At 52.5% G+C, this 23,428-nt stretch overlaps 1 protein-coding gene across 9 annotated transcripts in view; it reads right to left on the bottom strand.

Annotated features, from left to right (window-relative positions):
• wake (ankyrin repeat and fibronectin type III domain containing protein wide awake) overlaps positions 1-23,428 on the bottom strand; it is an 88,732-nt gene that overhangs the window by 5,713 nt on the left and 59,591 nt on the right. For 3 of the 9 annotated variants that reach the window (XM_025307131.1, XM_025307133.1, XM_011136922.3), the window contains 3 exons: positions 4,689-4,829; positions 4,392-4,470; positions 890-993 (listed from right to left, as the gene is read on the bottom strand). In XM_025307131.1, the coding sequence (XP_025162916.1) occupies positions 890-993; positions 4,392-4,470; positions 4,689-4,829 (324 nt within the window). The other 6 variants (XM_011136921.3, XM_025307132.1, XM_025307130.1 and 3 more) reach the window with 5 other exon arrangements.

The following is a 23,428-nucleotide window of genomic DNA, read 5'->3' as shown; positions in this document are numbered from 1 at the left end:
GCTCGTTGGACACCTCCGAGAGAAATTAGTTTGATAAATGTCTCTCTCTCTCTCTCTTTTTCCACCTACTCCATATTTCATCTGAAGGATCGGTGTCCTAATGACGGTCGTCACCAAAGCACTAACGAGCGTGACGAGACAAATTAAGGCGCGAGAAACTTTCGTCGAGTCGTTGGCTTGATAACTCTGACTTTTCGCGTGCGCGCGACGTATCGAGGAAAACGCCCTCGCCCGAAACTCTTGTACTTCTCGCACTTCTGTGCGCGACTTGCAAGTTCCTTGCGATCCCGCGACACCTGACGTCACGATCGCTGTAACGATCGCGACGAGAATCGTCGCGACAGTCGACAACATGCACGGATTCCCGCTTTCTCGCTCGCAATCCGCGCTATACGCAGATTAATACGCGACGCGATCAGATCTCGATGTTCGCGGCGCCGCGCCGACCGCAAAGTAATTGCGCCTGGGTTTGACGTATCGAGAGAGCGGGGACCAAAGCGTTATAATTAAAAACATCGTAAAAAGGGCCGCGAGAAACGCTCTTGCCCCTTTCCTCCTTGCACGTTCCGCTCGCGTTCTATTTTTACTCGCCTCTCGTCGAAACGTAATAAAGCTCGACGGCATTTTTATTAGAGACTGCGGAATCCTAATTGGAATCTCCTACGGTCCGGCGATTTCCTTGGACTTTTTCGCACGCCCGGAGACGGGGCCGGGGAGAGAGAGAGAGAGCGAGAGCGAGAGAGAGAGAGAGAGAGAGAGAGCGGAAAATGGAAAAGCGAATTTCGCGCGGCGCGCTGGGATCAACGGGATTCGTCGCGACGGGACTGGTAACGAAGTTGCCGCGCTACGCCGCGCGTGTGAAGTTGTAATTGGATTTGATTGTACTTACATTGGTTTCCCTCCTGCGCGCCGAACGCTACCAGCATTTTTGCCAACGGCCTGTTGTTGCTCAGCACGGCGACGTCCAACGGTGACAAGCCGTCGCTGTTAACGCTGCAAGTGAAAGAGAGAGATAGAGAGAAGAGAGAGAGAGAGAGAGAGAGAGAGAGAGAGAGAGAGAGAGAGAGAGAGAGAGAGAGATAAAGCACGTTGCAAATGCAATTTCTTTTGTCGCTCTTTATCGTTTACAGGCTCAGTTAAAGGGACCAATTTAATTAAAGCGCTCACAGCCAAGTATCTCGCGCGACTTTCCGCTGTCAGCTTTATGACATTGTCTCAGCGCGACGCTTTCTCGCGGCCGTACGATCAGTATCTTGCGGGTAACGTTTAAGCTTATACGTAAGTTCATTTCACGCCTTCTCGGTTTCGCGAAGGCTACATGGAACCGTGGCGAAAAACCGCGTCATCGGGCTTCCTGCCGTTTGCGTCACGTCTGGCCGCGACATTCCTATCGGACGGAAAGGCTCCGCGAAACTTTCCGGTTGTTGTTTACGCTGGATTCCGGGAGGTCGATAAGGATCCGACGAAATGGGGCTCGTCCCCGAATTATAAATCCCTGTCGTGACATCTCCCACCACCACTCCCAATTTCATTTCGCGTATTTCACTTCTACGGGATGGAAAAATCGCGCTCCCCTGACCGTGCGGAAAGTCGCGAGCTAAAGAGATTCGCTGAAGAAACATTTAATTACTTCCAGAGTCGGGCGAGCGCGACTCCGACGCGCAAACAAGGCGACGGAAGAAACATTAACGATGTAAAACGATCGTGATAAATAGCGGCTAAATGAGTTTCCGTCTGCGTGTTACTATTGACTTTTCTCGCTCGTAACGGGGTACTTTCGCAAACTTTTTATCTCCGGTTGCCCATCGGCCGTTTCGGATTTCGCGGCAATTTTCCACCTTAATGGTTGCATATTTCGGAATTAACTCGAAACACGCAGTTTCGGCGCGTGGAGATGTGCAAACCGCGCGTGCGCTTTATTAGCGCGGAACAGAATGGGAACGATGCTTTTTTGTTCCACGCTCTAGACTTTATATTCCCCTTCGGGCGTGTTATTTTATTCCTTTCGCACTGCAACTGCAAAATTGTGCAGTAAACGCGGTAACACGATATTAAGCTATAAAACGAGAACGAGAGGGCGGAGTGACAGGGAAATATTAGTAATACGATGTGCGTATATCCAGATTTACTCTTCGCATCGCAGTGATCAATCGGGCCATCTCCCGCCGCGCGGAGCAGCGCGATGAAATGTTTTGCGTGAAATTCGTTTACGCGCACCGGTTGACGCGTCCGGCCGGTTTAGCAGCGGGACATCGCGTAATCGCAAACAAGAAGGTTTGCGGCGTATTATACACTGCTCAAAAGAATTATGGTATAGATAATTTATTGCCGAAAATTGACCAACTTTGGCTGGCGATTACTTCGCGAAAAATTATTACAAACTAATGATTTTTCTTTTCAAAATGAAGCTTGAAGTCTCTACTTTAAGAATGTATCTCCATTTTTGCATGCGATGCAAAACCCCTACTCCTGTAACCTCTGACATTTGAGGGCATATTTGGCATATTGAAAATTGCAAAGTTTGACGGAATGCACGGACGTGGACAATTGTTTTTCGAGGACGCCGTTTGCATCGTCATAAAGTTCAAATCTTCCCCTTCAATTTGAAGAAGAAATGGAGTCGCTACAATTCTTTTTCGCAAAGTTACAGCCCTTCAAAAATATCGTACGGAGCCGTTTGTTACTCGAGCCGGTTGTTAGCCGAGAATACGGAGAGAATTTGTTTGCCGATGCTAGGAATGTTGGCTATGGTCAAAACACGGGACAGGAGCTGAAAAACATGCGCGCGTGCTTGCGTGCGTATGTCAAGAAACACTTTTGCCGTTGCTCCACTATGATTTCCAGTCATTTAATTCGCCGACCGTTACTTGGCCCGAAGGTAAAAAACAACGATATTTTTGAAGGGCTGTAACTTTGCGAAAAAAAATTGTAGCAACTGCATTTTCTTTCAAATTGAAGGGGAAAATTTGAACTTTATGACGATGCAAACAGCGTCCCTGAAAAAAAATTGTCCACGTCCATGCATTCCGTCAAACTTTGCAATTTTCAGTATACCAAACATGCCCTCAGATGTCAGGGGTTACAGGGGTAGGTTGCATGCATCGCATGCAAAAATAGAGAGATACATTCTTAAAGTAGAGACTTCAAGCTTCATTTTGAAAAAAAAATCATTAGTCTACAATAATTTTTCGCGAAATAATCGCCAGTCAAAGTTGGCCAATTTTCGGCAATAAATTATCTATGCCATAATTCTTTTGAGCAGTGTATATCCCCGGGCGACAAATCGGCGACGATCGCACGGCGGAAACGGGAACGAGCGCGTATTTTCCGCGATTACCACGCGCGGCCGGCTGTGAAAAACTTGCAGGAGCGTTAAAGCGCGAGCGAAGCACGCCTCGCCGCTTCCAAGAGGCTTCTCCCGTTTGTGAAAATGCGCGACGCATTTTCGCACGTCGAGAACAATACGGTACGGTCCGGCAGGCCACGGTGAAACAGCCGGAATCGAAAATCGAGCGGCACCAAAGGCGAGCGCGAGCGCGCGCTGGCAATTTCGAGCGTTCCGGCGCGTTTGCGCGCGTTGCGCGCAGGAAGCATCTTGGCAAGCGGCAAAAAAGAGCGACATCCCGGGCCAAGTATGGGAAAATTGTTCCGATTCCTCTCTTTCACTTTCCGAACTTTCGTTCTTGTGCGCTCGATGCTCCGCCCGCAATAGTTTTCGAATTCCTTACGGGTTACAGACGCAAAGCTTGCAGGCTGAGACCGGACTGCAAGCTCGTGCTCGGTTCAAGCAATTATTCTTTGCGACATGGCCGACCTACATCTCCCTCTTTCTCTCTCTCTCTCTCTCTCTCTCTCTCTCTCTGTCTCGGGATCCCTGAAGATTCGCTCGAGTCGAGTCGAATCAAGATATTGCTTCTGCATCGGTCGAACAATTCCTAATGGCGCGATTGACTGTTTCTATAGCTTCTTCGAAAGTTCCTGGTCGTATGTTCGATTAAAGCTCCCCGCGCCCGAGTAACGCGTATCTCGAGCGGCGCTTGTAGGTCGCGCGTGTGCTTCTGCGAGGGAAAACAGCGCGATCCTTCGAGCGAAAGTCTCGCGACGAGTAGTAGACAAACGATGAATATTTCATCCGCATCGTCGCGCACGTGGCGATGCCAATTCGTACGTTCGGATTAGCGAAGCGATACGTAAATATTTAACCGGTCGGTCTTTTATTTTCGACGGCGAGTCTCGCGTCGCCCGAAACTGCACACACACACACACACACACACACACACACACACACACACACACACACACACACACACACACACACACACACACACACACACACACACACACACACACACGTGGCCAAGGAGTAACGGCCAAGGGAACAACGGACTCACCTATTCACGTCCACGTCGGTGGACTCCAGAATGGTTCTCGCTTTATCCAGGTGACCATGTTCCACAGCCGCGAATAGAGCTGAAAGTAAAACGACGACGACGCCGAAATTAGTCTTCATTGATACGTCTTTGTGTTTACGTTTCGTCGTCGTCGGGGGAGTTCACCGCGAATTCGCGGTGCAAATTGCGAAGCAAGTTTGACAGGGGGGACTGATCAAAGGCGAACCGAAGAAAGAAATGAAAGTCGCGCGATTCCGCGCGAGGAAAAAGGAAAACAAAATACAAAACTCAAGATACCATGCAGGTGAATGTTGAGGGACTGGGCCGAGAGAGGATTGATGTGTATCGACGACACGTTATTCAGTTGTTGTTGGTGGGGCTGCTGTTTCCTCTTGCCGAAGCCCTCCAGGAACTCCATCCCTTGCAACGAGTGTAACTCTGTGCGAACGAGAACAAAAATAGAAAGGGCTGAAGAGAGGCAAATAAACGACGAGAAGCGAAACGGGAAAGAAATTAAAGCCACGCGGAAGCGCGGATCGCCGGGAAATTCGATTCCCGCGATTAATGAGATCCTCGCGATTATCCTGGAATATTATTTATTATATACATATGATTCACTTTTCAGACCATGCGACTGAAATCTGCGCGAAACGAAACTTCATTTGAAGTCTCTTCAAGACCTATCGAGAGAAACCCTGTCATTGGAGAAGAGAGAGAAAAATTACGAGCAAACTCTACGGATTATATCTCTCTCTCTCTCTCTCTCTCTCTCTCTCTCTCTCTCTCTCTCTCTCTCTCTCTCTCTCTTTCTCTTGAAATATCCTGTGCGCGCCGCAAATGACTGCATGGTGCATTCTACGCAAAAGTGCTTTCGCACAGAAGGCAGAGCTTTTACAACGCGATGTGCTTTTCCAACATCGCCTGCTGCGGTTCGCCATTTTTATTTCGCCGCAGCAAACTCCTACTTTCTTTCTCCCTGCCCCGGATAATTATTTATCTCATTATCAGAAAGATAAAGAGAAAAAGAAGATGAGGAGATGGACAAAAGTAACAAGCAGAGCTTCCGCTTTATCGATCGATCTCCCTGTCCCTCTCACTCTTCCGCGAGTTCTTTTCCTCGTCGCAACGTCGATAAGACGAGCTAAAACGATAATTCGCAGCGGAAACACGAAGCCAACTTCCTAGGAACTACTTAATTGGCGCGCCGCCGACTAATTAGAAACTTATCGATCCTGCGTACTTGATCCCGATGATGTCGACACGAGAACCCGCCCCCCGAACCGCCCGCGTAATCCCTCGCGTCCTCCTTCCTCCGAGTTTCTTACCGGTCGCCATTTTGTTGCGAAAGCTACCGCTCGTCCAAAAGCTCGCAATGTTATCGACCGTCCTGATCCCACAGGACTTGGAGGGCGGACAGGCGGCGGCGGTTCTCTTGACATTGTCAAGGGACCTCCCTTGATCCTGCAGCCAGCTGGCTTTGTCACCCTTTGCCGCGTACGTCTCGTGCGTCGTCTTACAGTGAGACTTGGAGAGCCGCGACCGCGAGCGGTCAAAGCCGCTAAAGGACTCGGCGATCCTGCGGTAACCGCTGCTCGCGCTCGCCCGCTCCTGCCGCTCGCCGTTCCTCGCTTTGCAGGGACACCGCGACGGATCGGTCTCGCACCTGCGACGGAACGCCGCGTCCTCCTCGACATGCTCCTCGTGCTCGCAGCTAGCTTTGCGGCCGAATCGAGGCTGCTTAATCGCCTCTCGATGAGAATCGACGATGACGGTCAGCACGTTGCGGCCACCATCGCGATCCTGCTCCTTGCTCTCCTCTTGGTCCTCCAGCGCCTCTTCGCCGACCTCGAAGAGGAAACTTGAGACGGAGGAGTCTAGCGAGCTGTCCGCTAGGAACACGGGGTTCTCGTAGGACGCTGGTTGGCTCTGCTGAGCCGCGTCCTGCTCGCAGGACACGCGTTTGCCGTCGTGATTCTTGCTCTCCCGCGAACTTTCTGCACTGTGCCTCCTGCGAAAGATGCGAATGACCTTTGGCGACTTGACGCTCTCGTCCTTCACGGACGACTTGTCCGCGTCTTTGCGACCTCTGCCCATTATCCTGTCGGTCAGGGACAATTTGCTCTTCAGGTCCTTCGCGATGGTTCGCGCGTCGTCGCTCGCCGACACCGAGGCCTTTCGAGGACGCGACTCGTCGTCGTCGTCCTTGCGGTCGATCGTGCCGTCGACGCGCGAATTTTGCGGATTTTCGGCTTTCTCGTGCCGAGAATCCTCGAGGACGCACAGGTTGCGTTCCTTCTTCGCGGGGTTCTTCGAGCTGGGCGACAGCTCGAAGCCGACGGCCAGTCGCAGACTGGCGTGATTGCGTATCTTGGACATGAGCTTCACGGACGCTCGGAAGGACCTCGACCTCTTCAAGGTGGAGATCCTGCCGCCCGAGGAACGCCTCGAGAGTAATTCCATCTTCGGGCTGGATGACGAGGTTTTGCGAAATTTCATCTGGAGAGGTCGAACGTGACTCGAGTCCTCGCTCGTTTTGCTTTCAATGATCGACGCTGCTAAAGCACCGTTTACATCTCTCTCTTCCTCTCTCTCTTCCTCTCTCTCTCTCTCTCTCTCTCTCTCTCTCGCTCTCTCTCGTTCTTTGGTAGAATAAAACTGCGAACTCGGAGACTCTCGTAAATCCTTAAAGCGATTCTTTGGCTGGAAGAGAGAGAAATAATCGACACGACCGTCTGCTGGAGTGTCCCAATGCGACTTCTCCCTCGGACTGCACGACGGGCATATTATTGTTGCACTTCCAGAGTGTTGATTTCCTTAACGCGATCATAAACTCGTTCGCGGTGACTCGTGGAGCCCCGGTCGGGGCGAGAGAATATCCCGTCGACACGCGTCTCGGTTTCTCTCGCGGTGAGAGACTTGACCGCTAAATATTTACGCGAGGCAACGGGCAAGCGGAAGAGGGTTAAAGCAATGAGAGGGAATTAGCGCGAGCGCGTCGACGACGAGAGAAAGAGAGACAGACGAAGCAGTCTCTCTGCGAGCGATTCTATTGTTTACTTGGGACACGCACTCGGGTGATTCCGTCGCGCGACAATTGGCCATTACGAAGAAGTGGAGCGAGCGTCGCCTCTTCCTCCTCGGGACGGCCGACAATTTGCCAGCCCAATCAAATTTATTGCCCTCGTCCGTTAGTCGTTAAGATCTTGATGATCTCAAAGTGCGCCCCAAGATCAATGACAAGATCGCTCGCGGCCCGGCCGATATGAAATATCGACGCGTAACGATCTCAGCGAACGGACGATTGTTCCCGTCCCGACGACGACGACCAAAGTGCGAGGTCTCTCTCCGACCTCGAGAATTATCCGAAACAAGCGGGAGATATCGACGGCGAAATTCCACTCGCGATTGTCGGGGAAGAGAAGGCAGGATCGATGAAGACAAAAGCCTGCAAAACTGGCGAACGCTGAAATGAACGTGTTAACGACTCTCGACAATCGCTTCGGCCCGAGATCCGGCCCTTATCAGCGCTCAACGGATACGGAGAATCGATACGAAACACAAACTCTCCAATTAGCGGACAAAAAGAGAGAGGCATACATAGGAGAGAGAGAGAGAGAGAGAGAGAGAAGGCTGCGAGAAGGAGAGAGGCGGCCGCGCGCGCGGCAGCATCCGTGCTTGGAAGCGAGAGTTGGAGCTGGAGATTTCCATTCGAGGAGAAAAGAGAAGAAACACGCTGCGTGTCGTGGGTGCGTTTCGCTTTCGCCGGCAGAAAATTCATCGACGCTATTTTCTCGCGGCACGAAGCCGCGATCGGCATCGCGGGAGAAGGGACTTTTCACGCGCGGGTCGCGGTTGCTCGCGAAAGCGCGAACACTCGAGAGCCCGCTCTCTCGAATCGATCGGTAGCGGCGGCGCCGGAGGGGGCGGGGGGGGGGGCGGCAAAGTGGCCGCTCGAAATACAGATTGCAGCTCATTAGAAGTTAACGAGGGAATTACTGGCCGACGGGACGATAATGGGCTAATTATAGTCCAGACCAAGTGAATAGTTGCAGTTTGCGATTGGAGGGAGAGAGCGGGTCCTACGGGCAGCAATCAACGTGCCGCCGACTTGTCGTCGAAGGGACGCGACTCGAGCACGGGCGGCGGAGAAGAAGCGCGAGATAAGGAGAGAGCGGAAAGAACAACCGCGGCTATTGGACATTTCCTGCCTCGACGACCATTGTATTAATCATCCTGACAATGTGCCCTGTGCCCCCCTCCCTCTTCCTCGCGGGGAAAAGACGAGGTCGCGCGATCGTCAGCGCGCGCGCCGCGCCGCGGCCGGGTCGATGGATTCCCTCGGGAAAAACATTCGGCGAGTATGAGCGTTCGTATGAGCTCGAGAATTTTGTTACTTCGCCCATCCTTTCGCAGGACGTTATCTTGCTGCGTTTGTCGCTTATGGCGATAAGCGGCAATCTACGTCCTTTCCGGCCCGCGCGCTGTTTCGACTCGCCGGTTCTTCAGCGACGACGAGTCGCTCCCGGGCGATTCCCGGGCAATCGCGGTCGAGTTTCCGCCGAAGAACTCGTCGCCGTGGAAGCTTCCCATGTCATCTCCCACAGATTCCGCGAGAAAGTACGAGAGCGCGTCGTCTCGTCGAGCGGAGCCGCGAAATCTCGCTCGTCACTCGAATTAGCGGCAATTGGGATGGCCGGAGAGAACCGTGTCGGCTCGCGTGGTTATGCAACGAAATCGCGAGGCCGAGCTCGCGCAAGGCCGTGTCGTCGCGTCTCTCGGCTTCACCGTTCACCGCCGTTCCCGAATGCCTTCGGCCACTTCTTTTCAAGCCGTGGCCTCCCGTCGTGCTTTCCGAGAGAAAAGTCGCAGCGTGGGCACAAAGGCGAGGCCTTGTTCTGTACCTAGCTATCACAGAAAGCGGCAAATTCCCCCCCCCCCGTCCGTTTCTACGCGCGACTTCGGCAGCCGCGCGTCCAGGCACGAGCACGAGGACATGGTCGTTTCTGGAGAGTCTTCGGCTCCCCCGAGTCTCCCAGGGTCCTCCGTCGTCGAAAACCGGCCTCGGGCTGTCTCGTCTGCCGACGGGCGTCCATCACTCGGATATTACGGAGGCTGCACGTACTCCCTTCGAGCTCCCTTCGGCCATTAATCGCCGATCTCGCTCGATGGGCCCGTCGCTCGCTAGCGAGTCTCCTCGAGACTCCGCGTTGTTCCACGTTGTGTTTTCGCAATCCCGCTCACGAGAGGAGAGCCGAGAGCATCGATCTTCCAGCGGCCGGATCTCCGCACGACCCGAGACTTTCCCGCCGATTTACCGACACAACACAAACACACTCGCTCCCGAGACGGTGATCTTCCGGCACGGCGAGACTTTGCGCGATTTTCCTTCCTTCCGGATTTTCTCCTGGTATCGCGCGGAAATCCGCCGCTGCGGCCGATCCCCGGGAGTCGCGCGAGCACGCTGCAACGTTCCAACGGAGTTGTGAGCGCAACCGATGCGGCATTACTGGCGAGTACACATGGAGCGCGACCCTCCTGATCCGTTCCATGGTGAGCAAACAGCTGCCTCGTCTGTCCCCTCCAAGCAACGATCGCCATGCTGCGTTGTTCCAGGTAGAAAGAGTGAAAGAGAACGACAGGGACCGACCGACTGGCTGGTCTTTTGGCAGACGACGTGCCCCACAGAAGCCAGCTCGTCTACCACCACCTCTCTCTCTCTCTCTCTCTCTCTCTCTCTCTCTCTCTCTCTCTCTCTCTCTCTCTTTCTCTCTTTCAACAGATTAGATAAACGGACGACAGGCTGCGTGCGCACTGACGAGAGAAGAGAGAGAGAGAGAGAGAGAGAGAGAGAGCCGTTGGATCGCCGCGCGAGCCGCTCGAGCGTATCGAGACCGTCCGGAGAAATTGCGCAATTATCACGACGAATCGCGAATCGGCCGATTCGCTCCGATGCATTTGGCTCTCTTCTCTCTCCTGCCTCTGCAGATGATATAAGGTGAATGTTGAAAAAATTGTGCCGATCGCCCGTTTTTCACCTTGCTTCCGCTCGCCTTGATTAATCCGCGAGGGTGAAAGGTCGCGGCCGAGCAGACCGATCGGACGCGCATTGCGTGGATCTTGACGACGCGATATTGCCTCGCGTTCGGCTAGGTTGACGTGAGCGTTTAATTAGAGCGATGAAATCTTGGGTGCGCGTGTGTGCGCCCGCCGGAATTCGCTGGGCGCGATTTATCGACGCGTATTTGACCCGTCGTGCGCGCGTGAGGAACTCGCTGCCGGATTTCCAAAATGACACACAAACGCAAAACGCGCACGCACACACACACACACACACGGCAGGTTGTTAGCCGTAATGCGCCGATGTTCGGGCCCGGCGAGTATATCTCGTTGAAATTACGCGGCGGCTGCGTTTCCTCCGATAACGTCAACGAAACGCACGCTCATGTCGATTGCATTAATTATCCAGTCGAGAGTGGCTTCAATTTATCCGAGTATCGCGCTGGATATTTCGGGCCGGCAGTCGACGACGTAGCTGAGCGGCGAAGCCGCGCTGGAATTCTTGCGCGGCGGACTGAACGCTCGGGAAGGAACGGGGATTCGCGGGCGCCCCTTTTCCGCTTCAACCGCATCACCCATCTCCCGCCTTGCGTAATTAACCAGGCAGCCGGATAACGCCTCCGCGCCGTCAATTATCGCCACGGAGAATCCCTCGGCGCGACCTCAGATTACACGATAGAATCATGACAGACGCGAAGTCTGCGCGATGCGAGAACTGCCGTCGCTCGTGCACCGGGGCCGCGATTTCGAAGGCACGTCGTTTTCTCGCCGCACATAAAAATGACATTAAACGCGCGCGCGACCCCATTAGAGACTTTGTCCCGTGAGACCTCTCTCTCTCTCTCTCTCTCTCTCCCCGTTCTTTTTTTTACGTCCAATGACGTCGCGCTGCATTTATTGGCCATATACGGGTAAGAGAGGCGAGACCGTTTGCATTTTCATGGAAGGCCGGCCTCCTGACATTCCAGCTAGGATAGTCATAATCCGCGGAGAGAAATGCCCCCCGAGAAAAGGATCACTCGCCGAGCGTGTCTGTGCGCGTGTGAAAAGTTGCACCGTTTATCGCACCGAAAGCTCCGCTGCCGTGCCAACGGCGAGAGGTATCGCCAGGTATCGTCAGGTGCATGCCTATTGGCCTCGGCATTTCCGGTAGGCCACAGACGCGCCGAACGTGCCTTTGGATGATCGTCAGCCTTCAATCTACCGGAAGGCTCATCTGTCCGACAGCGAGATGCAATAGAGCCGCTAAAGCCGCTGCTTTGTTAACGCGGCAATCCGCGATTACATGAGGCGTCATCAACGCTCTCCGCTTTCGCTCGCTGCCGCGTTTTCCGAATATCCTGGAGGCCTGGAAGATGACGGCCGAGTCGAGCGACTCTTCGCTGCTTTCGAGTGAATTCTTCCGCTCTGAATCGCAGAGTAGTAGCGACTTTCGAAAAAAGCGGGATTCCGCTATCTTCACTTGGGCTGAATTTTTACTCCCGTTCTTATACATAGGATGTTTAAGAAACAGGACTTTAAGGACAAATAGTACCCACAGAATGTGGAGGAGAAGAGTCCTAATAAATATGGGTCGGAAAATTAATATTGTCCAAGTTGTGAACAATTGCTTATTAAATTGTTTTGAATTTTAAAAGTTAATCTTTCAGTCCGTACTTATGAGGACCTTTTTCCTCCATTTGGTGAGTCCTGAACTCTTTTTTCAACACCCTATATATTCGCGCTTAGCGCGTAATTAGCGTGTCATATTTGGCCGGCCGACGAGAGCGGCCTCGGCGCCTCCGAGGGGAAGAGCGCCGAAAAGTTTATCAGGGATCGCGCAACGAAACTTTTCGTGCAAGTTTGAGCATTGTTCCGCGCGGATCTAATTTCTACCATCGTCGGACGCGATAACAATGCCCCGTTGCGCTCGCATGAAAGGGATCGTAACGAGGCGAGCCGGCCAGACACTTTTATTCCATCCACCGCATAGACAGAGATGATGAAAGATTCGCGAAACTCTGATATCGCGATCCTCATTACGCTCCCGGAGAAGTGAGCCGACTCTTCCTCCGCCCGCTTCTTCCTCCTTTTCCTTTTTTCTCACACACCGCGCGCTGTGTGTATCTGCCGTGACCTGTAACGCTCGGCTCTCGTGACCGCTGATGTTTATTTCATGGAGACGAGATCGGCTTGCCGGAAACGTTTGTTTACACACGGCGGCGATCCGCGGCCCGAGAGAAGTGTTGCTCGCACAATTCCCGTTACGGTTCCGCCGCGTTCGAGCGCGTTAACGACGCCGTCGTTCTCGTGCGTGCAGCGAGAAAGAAGGCGGAGGAATCATCCGTCGCGCACGGAGCGCATTTTGATCGGCGCGCGCGCGCGTGGGGGGGTGATATAAAATTCCTTCTAAAATCCGCGAGAGCGAGGGAGTATTAATGAAAAATTCATCGGTTCGTAAAACGTAACGGCGCGCTCGACTACGGACGCAACCCACGTCGGTTTAATGTGCCGTTACGGTCCCGTTCGCCGCGCTAATCCGGCCCGTTTCTATGCGCATTTCTGTGCGCCTCACTTTTGTCAACGTCCACCGCGTCGAGAGCGGGCAGAAATTTCGGCCCGGAACTCTGCTCCACTTTCGGAGACTCGAGTTCCCGCGGAGAGAGAATAAGGATCTCCATTTCCATCGTCAGTCAGCCCGGCTCGACGAAGAATTCAGGCGAAATCAAAGTGAGATTATGCGCGCGCGCGGAAATCAACTTGACATTTCCGACATTTCTTCGCGATATTTGCCAGATGTTACGCGGCCTGTCGATCAGCTCCAATCGTTATTCGGCTTATATTCAAGTCGAATCGACTCGATTTGGACGCGACATGCACCAGATACCGATTCGCAGCTATCAAGTCGTACTCTTGTGTCGTTAATTATTTTCCCATAGGGCTTCTCTCGTCGAGTGAGAAAATGATAAATATATAGAAAAGGGTGCATCTCACTGATTTTTTTCATTTTGAAATATGTTATAAAGGATGAAATTCTGAGTAACTTCCTGATACAACTATACGGGGGTCGCTTATAGTTTCCGAGATATTTGATTTTTAAGTTTTGGAATTTTGATTATCCTGGAATTAAATTCCAGATACCATAAGCTGACGTTATTTACAGTATAATCCAAACAGTTAATACAAACGTAGTGTATATATAGAAGTATAGGAAACAATACATGTAGAAACATGTATGAAACAATACACAAGCTGTTAGGCGATGTTGAAAAGATCTCCTTAAAAGCCACAACACCTAATTATATGCAGACATTATAATAAATTAAGTTGAGCCAGGTGATAGATCTTAAGAGAACTTTTTTCAACAATGTCCAAAAATATATAAAGACGCAATAGTTAGGTTAGGTTAAGTTAGGTCAGGTTAGGATTTGTTTGGGGGCTTCGCCCCTCCCCCGCTTATATGTACTGTTTCCTACATTCAAAGTGAATGAAAACTGCTTGTCTACTTCAAATATACTTCAACGTACAATTATAAAACTTTAAAGTCAAATATCTCAGAAATTGTGAGCGGACCCCCATATAATTGTATTAGGAAAAGTCACTCAGAATTTCATCCTTTATAACATATTTCAAAATGAAAAAAAATCGGTGAAGTGTACCCTTTTTCTATATATTTATCGAGAAAATAAAGAAATAAATAAGAGATTTAGTCGTTGCTTCGTAATCGGACGGTCCGAAAAATCGTCGTCGATCTCGTCTCATGTCGGAGCCGAGTCGAGATCGTGTAGAAGGCAGCGGTCGATTCGCCATTTCCGAGATTTCGTCGTGGGAAATATCGCGTAAATGTCGGCAATCGAATAGTCGCTATTCAGCTTATACCGCACTTTCTACGTATATCAGATCGATATATAGACGTTGACGCGATATCGACGAAATGTCACCGCGAAACCGTCGCAATGCAGCATCGATATCAATGAAAAATCCGGTCTTTATTCAGCCGAACGGTCCGGAAAATCATCATCCTCAGCACTTGCCGGCGGGAAGTCTCGCGATCGCCTCGGCTTCGCTCCGTTCTCGCTTGTTAATTATCCGGCCGCCGACGAAAGATGCGCGAAGGAAAGGGAAGAAAGTTGCACGTTGTTGTTGTATTTAGTTGTGTTTCCCCCCGATCGAAACCGCGCTGAAGTCGGCTGGCGCCTTTCAGCGAACTTTTCAGTCCATTATTCCTCGGGGAAATTCGACACACGTTTTTCGGCGAAAGAAACGGGAGAGATGATCTCCTCGGACTCTGCTCGAACAAGTGTAAAGAGAATCGGCGCGAGCGCGTCCCGCAATTTCCAAGTTTCCCGGCCGGCGAGGAGAAACATGACAATTCTCTCTCTCGTCTCTCGCCAAAGTACAGCAATTAAATAATGCAGTCGGCGTGCGCCGCGCCGTTCCCGTAAATGTCAAATTTTGCATACGCGCACACACGCGTGTCGCGTGCGCAAATATTTGGCATTTTGATTGTCGTTTCGCAAATGTTTGCGTCTACGTGTCGCGTCGATTATCACTCGACTCGCGCGTAATAATAATCCGCTCGCAGGACATACACACAGTTTCATCGATTCCGGCTCACTCGCACGATTTGTTAATTGCCCGGATTGATCAGTCGGCCGGAAGGATGCCAAAATGTGCGCGTTTCCCTCTGGCGTGTCGCACAAGAGGACACGTCGCGGACCCGAATCGAAGGACACGATTCTTCAACCCTTTCCGCGGCCGAACGCGCAGCGTCCGCGCAGCTGAATCGTTCGTCGAGGCACATGATCGATCCGGGGTGTGGAACGTATTGTCCGTCCGCAATGAGACGTAACGGTACACGTTACACGTCCGCGCGATATTAGATGGAAAATATGACGGCGCGCGATATCGAGAGAAGAAGGGAGAGAACATTCCGCGGCGCGTGATGTGCTGATGCGGAACGGATGCACTCTCCGCGGAATCCAATCCGACTGACATTGAGATATATATGTGTGTGTATGACACTGTCAGGAAATTGGAAGTGCGCGAGGACGCGCGGAGGGAGGGAAGGGGGGCATGAAAAAGTCACGTATAGACTACGTCCGACGAGGCGAGAAGCGGCCGGCGAGCTGGCGAATCCGCGGAAATAAAGTACGATGCGGGAGGAAGAAGTCGTCGGTGCGGTCGATCGACGGAGATTTTTAGCATGTAAAAGCACCCCCTTTAATCGCGGCACGTGCGACATTGGGGGGGGAGGGCGACGGACATCGCAACGGTGGGCATCAGCATAATAAGCTGTATTGGACGTAGTGAAATCCGTTGGAAGCAACGGTTGAACCAATTTCCCGCGCTCGCATCGCCGACGATTCGGACAATTGATGGGTTGTATTAATTATTTGACATAATTGATAACCGCCGCAATGTGGAAGGCCGATCGGCGGGATTCGGACAAACACACTCGAGTCCGGATAATCGATAATTGGCGGAGGATAAATTTTCGACTGGCTGAGTCCGACTGTCTGCGAATGTCGCATTAGACATGAATTATATTTAGATAAATGAAATCTCTCCTTTCTCTCTCACTCTCTCTCTCTCTCTCTTTCTCTTTCTCTCTCTCCCTCTCCTTCTCTCAATCTCTTTCTCTCTCTCTCTCTCTCTCTCTCTCTCTCTCTCTCTCTCTCTCTCTCTCTCTCTCTGTCACACGCACACGAAGGCTTCCTTGGCGAACCGGAAGAGGTGAACGTCCCGACACCGAGTAATTAAGAATTTATGAATTCCGCGGACGGACGACGACGTCATCGACATTCTTCGAGACTCTAATGGACCTCGAAAAGCCACGACGCTCTGCTCCCGCGAGTTTCGGATTCTCTTCGGAGAGAGCTTTCAGTCCAGATATGTAAATTTTCGCGATCGTTTCGCCCGACTCTCTTCCTCCGGGAAGCGGGTCGTTATTCCTGCGCTGGAGAATGGCGGCTCGATTTCTTCTCGGGAATGACAAAGGCTTCGGGAAAGGCAACGCGCGGGAGAAGCGCTGTCCTTCGTTCTTCACTCTATCGACCAGTTCGATACAATGTCGACGAACAAAGTCGAGACGAAAAAGCGCTCTCTCTTTCTCTCCGCGCAGAGAGGAGTAAAAGTAACGGCGGATGCAATCGTCATCGTCGCAGCTACGACGACGAGCGACGAGGGAGAGTATCGCGCGCGCGATTCCGCCGCGCTCCCACGTGACATCGCCGTATATCGTAATTACATGTCTCACGGCTTACTTTACCGTTGCGTGACGTGGAATAATGAGTGGACCTAGCACGAATAATGCGACGGGAAACGCGCGATTTTCCGTCGTATTTTCGTCGCGGGCGAACATGCGTACATTTCGGTCGCGACAGCGCGCCAGCGAAACGCACGGGGGGCCGCGATTATAGCGACCATTTTCCACCGCGCCGTAAACGGCTAATAATAACCTCGCTTTAATCAGTGAGCGAATTTTCGCGCGACTTGCGAGGGAATAAATGTATTTTCAGCGCCACGTGCCGCCGCGGGAGGATGTCTAATAATTTTTAATGGAACGTGAAAGCGTCTTGGAGAGAATGAGACCGACAGGTCGTGAGAGCTAAATAAAGAGAGAGAGAGAGAGAGAGAGAGAAGGAGAAGGAAAGCGGATAGTTCCGCGTAGCGTCGTGCTCTTGAAATACTCATTCTCCATATCGTATCGCGCAGAATTTGTGATATTTCACTCGCGTGCCGACCACCACACGGCTATTACGCGTACAAACAGCAGCGCACAGCATCAAATGTCCCATCGGTGAGCTTGCGGAGCAACTTGCCGGCGCGGCGCAGCGATTTTACCGTTTCGTGCACCTACGCATGCGACAATTAATTAATTAATTAATTAATCGTATACAGAGCGACCCACATAGGGCGCGGTCTCGAAAAGTTATAATCGATTCGTTGAAGGGTCCTCGTGTCGCCTTTCGGCAGAGGCAAGAAATATGTAAAGTGCGCAGAAACAGTTCTCGAATCGGCAACGCGACACGGATTGAAACAATAAGAGAATAATCTCTCTCCGGGAGAGAGGAAGAGAGAGAGAGAGAGAGAGAGAGAGAGAAAGAGGGAGAAAGAGAGAGAGAGAAAGAGAGAGAAAAAGGTCGCAATTAGATGAAGTAATTACATTCTGAATTTTATTAAAGCAAAAATATACGATAAAGGGGAGACCGGCGAGAGGGCGGAACAGCACGGGGGGTGGAGAAGAGTATACGGTCGAAAGAAAGGCAATATATACGCGCGAGGGAACTCGGCCGCTTCCCAACGCGAAAAACACTTTGCCGGCTCGCAAACGGCAGCGCGAGATATTTCCCGAGCCGAAACGGTGTCCCGGAGAATTTACGCGATAAGTTGGAACAGTCGCTTTAACGAGGAAGAAAGCTCCACTCCCGCCGAGTGGAATTCGTCCTGTGAAATCAAAGCGGCGAACGACGCTCGCTCCTGAGGGACCGAATGGGAGCGCGATCGGGGGAAGAGGCGGTTGAGTTAAGAAGCGGCGAAGGAGGATTTCTCAAAGATGAGCGAGAGAGACGGGAAGATAATGCATTTTCCATCTCGAGGCTCGCGCGTCGCGAGATGCCGCTCCTACGCTTCATCGGTACCGTCGTCGTCGTACCGATTTATTTTTCCGCAGCTCGAGCAAGTTTCCTCGTCCGGAACTTTGTTCATGAAGACGCTCGCGAATTTGAAGAGACGCCGCGGTAAGTCCTGCGGTAATCGCGCGTGTACAGCGCATGTTTACGTGTCGGGACATAGATCCTACGCTGAATCCAGCGCGAATCCGTAGCGTCGCGAGATTGAAAAAATAAGCGCGACGCGCGGCGGAGGACGGAGGGCGATGTCGATCGATGATAATCGAGGCCGAGTCGAAGCGAGTTTAGGGACTCGGCGCCGAGCCGAGTCGCGTAAACGCGTTAACCGTTTCATCCCGAGTCGCGAATTATTTGAGAGGAAAATCACCCCCCTTCGAGCGCGGAAACGCTTCCGTCAGATTCCGCTTAACGTCGTCAACTCTCCGTCTTGTTGCAGCGCCAACTTGCCGGGGCGACGCGGACGGACGAGCGTCTGATTGAACAAGCACCGTCGAGGATTTCCCGGGCTCCTTCGACTTTGAGCGACGATGCGGTAAGTCGATGCGCGCTTTGCTCGCTTTCAGCATATTCGATACACTCGAGGTATCACGTGCTTTGCTTGGAAAATATATTAGATATTTGGACACCCGGAGTATATCGTGATGAAACTTTGCACAGAGTACCATGTTGGTATCGCGAAAATATTTTTTCTCGAGGCCCCCAGAAGGATCGGTCCATTTTCGCTCCTGCATCTTTACGACGCTTCCCACGGCGCGGCGTGCGAACGTTAATCGGATCTCGATTCTCCGAGTATCTTTCTTTATATCAATAGCACTGGACTCGTTTCTGCTCGACGCTCAGTCGGATCGGTTCGTTCTCTTTTTTGGGGTTTGACGATAGTTCCGGGAGTTGCGCTGCGGGCGTATTGATTTCGAAAGCGCGAGACGTCGGTAATCGGGAAATTCCTTCTGGGCTGGCGTCTGTGGCGGACGTACGTTCTATAATTCAATAACGTTATCAGCGCTCGCAAACCGCCGCAATTCGCAATTCGCCGCGGTCGGCGAAACGACGCGCCACCGCGGCGCGTGATAAATTTTTACAGCCGCCGCGCGTCACGTCGCGCGCGAATGTCGCCCGTGTGTCTTCCTCCCCGGCCATCCCATCCGTCTTCTAACGATGTTCAGGCGACCGTCCAGCCCGCGGATGGGGCTAGTTGGTCAGCTTTGAAATATATCTCGCAATGATCGCCCGGGCCAAAATACAAATCTGCTTGACGCCGGCGGACAGAGATGCACGCGTGGGTGCCGCCGCGCGCCAAGATGGATACGCTTGATTCTCGTGTTCTCGTTTCTCATTTTACAAACTGGTTTTTCATAGTGCGCCAAGGCAGGACATGTGTGTCGGCCGCGGAAAATATTCCATATTAATCCGCGCGCGTGGCTTTGTCGCAGCCGAGATACGCGAGATGAGCGTAACGTTGTATCAAAAGAGAAAGAGAGAGAGAGAGAGAGAGAGAGAGAGAGAGAGAGAGAGAGACAACAGACGGAGGAAAACGAGAGCACAAACAGCAAGCGCATAAATAAATGAAGCGCTGCCGCGCATTTGAAAGTGCGCTCGTCAATGAATAATCCGCCATCGCGAATATTCCCGCTCGCGAATATCGCAGTCTCGCGGGGTAATCGCGTGCCGCGGATTTTTCAAACCCCCCGGTGAAGCGGATTTCGGACGGGCGAAAAAAAGATTCAATAAACAAACGTACGTCCAATCGAGCGTCCAAACGCGTCGACGTCGCGTCGCGTCGGCGTCAACGTCGGGTCTGATTCGGCGGAACCTGATAAGTGGATCCAACGCGATTAATCGCAATGGGAAACGAATAAACGTCCCGTAACGGCGGGCTCACGCCAGAGAACAAGAAAAACGGCATCATTCTTCAGCTGCGCGCGCACGGCCGTTGCATTCGCGCTTCCTGCGCTTGTTTGTCCGTTCCGTATAACGCGCTTGAATTTCAATCGCAGAAACGTCAACGCGGTTTTTCAAACGCGAAGCTTACTCCTTTTTTCTCTCTCACTCTCTCTCTCTCTCTCTCTCTCTCTCTCTCTCTCTCTCTCTCTCTCTCTCTCTCTCTCTCACTCTCTCTCTCTCTCTCTCTCTCTCTCTCTCTCTCTCTCTCTGTCGTCTGCTCCTCTTTTTTGCCCAATATCGATCCCCACTTATCAATCTGCTCGCTCTGTGGGTGTGTTTTTTATGTACATACAGGGTAGGTCAATAGTGCCGATCACGCGGAACAGACGTGCGCGAGGGATGCGCGGTGGCGCTGAAGAAACGTAATCGACGAAATGAAATTCGGATAAAACCGCGGCTTTGCACGCGGTCTCTCTCTCTCTCTCTCTCTCTCTCTCTCTGTCTCTCTTTCTCTCGCGGGAGAGGCCGCAGGGGCATATCAATGTTGCTCGCGAAATTGCGCGAAATGGCGTCTCCCGTTTTCGCTTACCTGCTGGCGGCTCGCTCAAAATCCCATTCTGCGGCTCGCCTCGCCGCGGCTGCTTTATGATGTGCCCATCGAGAGAACGCTCGTTATCCCGACGATAACATTTTCCAAGCTGGACTGGCACGTGCGTCGGCGGCACAACAGGGACGGGCGTGCGTTTCGCGATATTTAATCCAGCTTTCTTCTTCTACCTCTCTCTCTCTCTCTCTCTCTCTCTCTCTCGCAAGCGCGCAAGCGTTGCGATTGTGTTTACCAGTTGAAATCCCTTTTACACCGCCATCGACGCGACGCGACGACGACGATTCGACGGTATAAGGCAGCGTCGATTCACCGATCGGCAAACGCGAGCATTGAAAGCGCGCTCACCGATCCGCTCGCTCGTTAACCGCGACAATCGCGCTCTCGAGCGGATAATGCGAATTATCGCGCGACTCGTGTGTGGGCCCGGTGCGATTGTACAACAGTCGTTATAGAATTCCGTATTGCGTTACACGCACACACATACACATGCGCATACAGACACACAAACGTGAGCAAATTCCTGCGAGATCCAGAGTGCGTCAGTCGATCGCGACTTTATCGCGGCCGGCCGGAAGAGTAACTCGGCCTTTACCCGAGCGAAATGTAATTTCGTTATCGATGCGCGGCGCGGCGCAGCGCGACGATGCAATTTCTCGTCTGCGCCTCGGAACAGCGACGAGCGTTATGGAAAGCCGCGAAAATCGGCCGTCAAAGGGAGAAATCGATCGGGGTCGTCGAGCGCCTCGCGATTTTCCGCTTCGCTCTCGCTCTCGCCGCGAATTCACGCGCGTCGCTCGGCCACGGCGCTTTTCCACCGCAAAATTTTCCCCGCGGCTTTTCAAACGAATGCACGATGCACGCACAGACGACCGCGCCAAATGAAAGCGCCCGGCCGCTCTCGGCTCTCGTGCGGAAGGTCCTCGCGACGTAGAGGAAGGACGCGTACTGAAAGGAAGCCTCGTAACAGATGCGGTGTGCTGTTAAGCGCCCGTGCATGACATCGGGGCAGGTGAGTTCGAATTTCGTTAGACCCAGGCCCGTAGCCCAGCGCGCCGGGCCCGGGCCCCTCTTCCTCCCATTTCTCAGGCCCGTATTGTCTGCTCCGGGAGTGCTGATGTCCGATTCGTCCAGAGCAACTCAAACTGATGCGATCTTGCGTCTCCAAGGGGGGATGTGTACCGCGAAAATGCAAATACCCGTCCGCGCGCCGCGGACGTTTAATATAAAAGATGCACGGAGCGAGAATTTTGTAACGGGCTCCGCGCGGGAAATTCCTTGATTTTTGCGGAAATAAGATCACGACGCTAATGCTTGACGTCGGGCGGAAAAATGCTGAAACACGCGCTGAAACGCGCGCTCAAAGCTCGCCGGCAATGCGGTTACGAGCTGCTGCGGATCGTTACGCAACGTAATTCGGCTCGATTTGCGCCCCGCGTGGTGTGTGTGCGATTAACGCGGCCGTTCAATTTTAAATTACTCTGCCCCCTCCCCTCCCCTCCTCCTCCTCATGCCAACGCAATTATCTCGCACGTGGAGACGCTCGTCGCGCCGTTGAGAGAAGCTTCATCGGCGGTGCATGTGGCGTAAAAGCGATCTCTCTCGAGCGCTCTTCTTATTATTTCACGCCGTCGTCGTTACTTTTCATTAACGTACTCGCTCTTGCAAAAGTCTCTTGCAAAATGCGTCCGGCTCCTTGCGAGAAAGAGGTGCCAGTCTCGCTCGACTGGCACAAAGGCTCACCTGCCTGGTGTGCGATCGTATACACCGTGTCCGGGAGAAAAGTTTCCTCCTCCTCGTCTCCCTCTCGCTTTGGTGAGCCTTGGCATATCAGCATTCCCACCATCGGCAGCTCCAAGATACGCGGAGTCGCATCGGGACACCCGTTACGTCGCTGCTCGGATCGCAGGTGCCGCCCTTTTCCGGGCTGTTTTTCTCGCACGGCAGTAGGGTGAACAGCGAGCATGGTAACGGAAACTTTCGGAGAACGCTCGTAATTTCATGCAGAATTTGTAAAGAGCGGAAGTAGGACAATTACGCAGGCCGGAGAGAGGAGATGAGCGGCGCGGCATCGGGAAGGGGAACAATCGAGAGCGTCCGTGATTCTCGAGCGTCTGCTAAACTCGTCTCTTGCCGCCCGTTCAGAAGGCGCGCCAGCGAGTCGATAGTTTAAGGAGCGAACTCTACAACGGCGGTTGAGCCGAAATTAGCCCGAGTCGGGAAAGAAAGAAAGAGCGACGTGTGTGTGTGTGTGTGTATGCTCGACGATGGGAATCGTCAAAATGTTGCAAGTCGAGAAAGATTCTCTACCCTTTTTATCCTCACTTTGTCTCGCATTGCTGACGGCGCGGAATAAGAGTGGTTCTCTTTTGCCATGCGTGAAGATCATTCCCGGCGATCATTCCGAGTGATCCAACCCGACTCGAGCCCGTTTGAAACAGTGACGCAGCCAGTGGCGCGGTTTAATAAATTTGACGGCGAGAAAAAAACGGCGTGAGAATAGGCGAGAGACGAGGGATCGATTCGCGACGATAGGGGGGAACTTCGCGAACGGCTCTCGGCGGCCGACGCCAACTTTTCCCAACGGGGAAACGAAGGCACGCGAGGGATCCGTTCGGCCGGCCGAGCGCCCTCAGAAGACATTTTTCCCGCACACTTTGTCGGAGAAAAAAAATTTCATTAAGGCTTGGCCGCGCGAAGAAGAAAAAGAAGCTAATTAAAGACTCGATTAAATACGAGGAGCAATTGAGCGAAGGAAATACGTACGTTCTCGCGCCGGCGAGAGGTTGCGATGCAAGGAAAAAACAAATTTCTTCAAGGAAAATCTGGGGAAATCTCATCTCCGCCTGTCACTTCCGATCATGATTCCTCGATGGTCGTGT

Source organism: Harpegnathos saltator, unplaced genomic scaffold (genome assembly GCF_003227715.2).
Source record: "Harpegnathos saltator strain DR-91 unplaced genomic scaffold, Hsal_v8.6 scaffold83, whole genome shotgun sequence".
NCBI lineage: Eukaryota > Metazoa > Arthropoda > Insecta > Hymenoptera > Formicidae > Harpegnathos > Harpegnathos saltator.
This window is presented reverse-complemented; position numbering and strand designations above follow the sequence as displayed.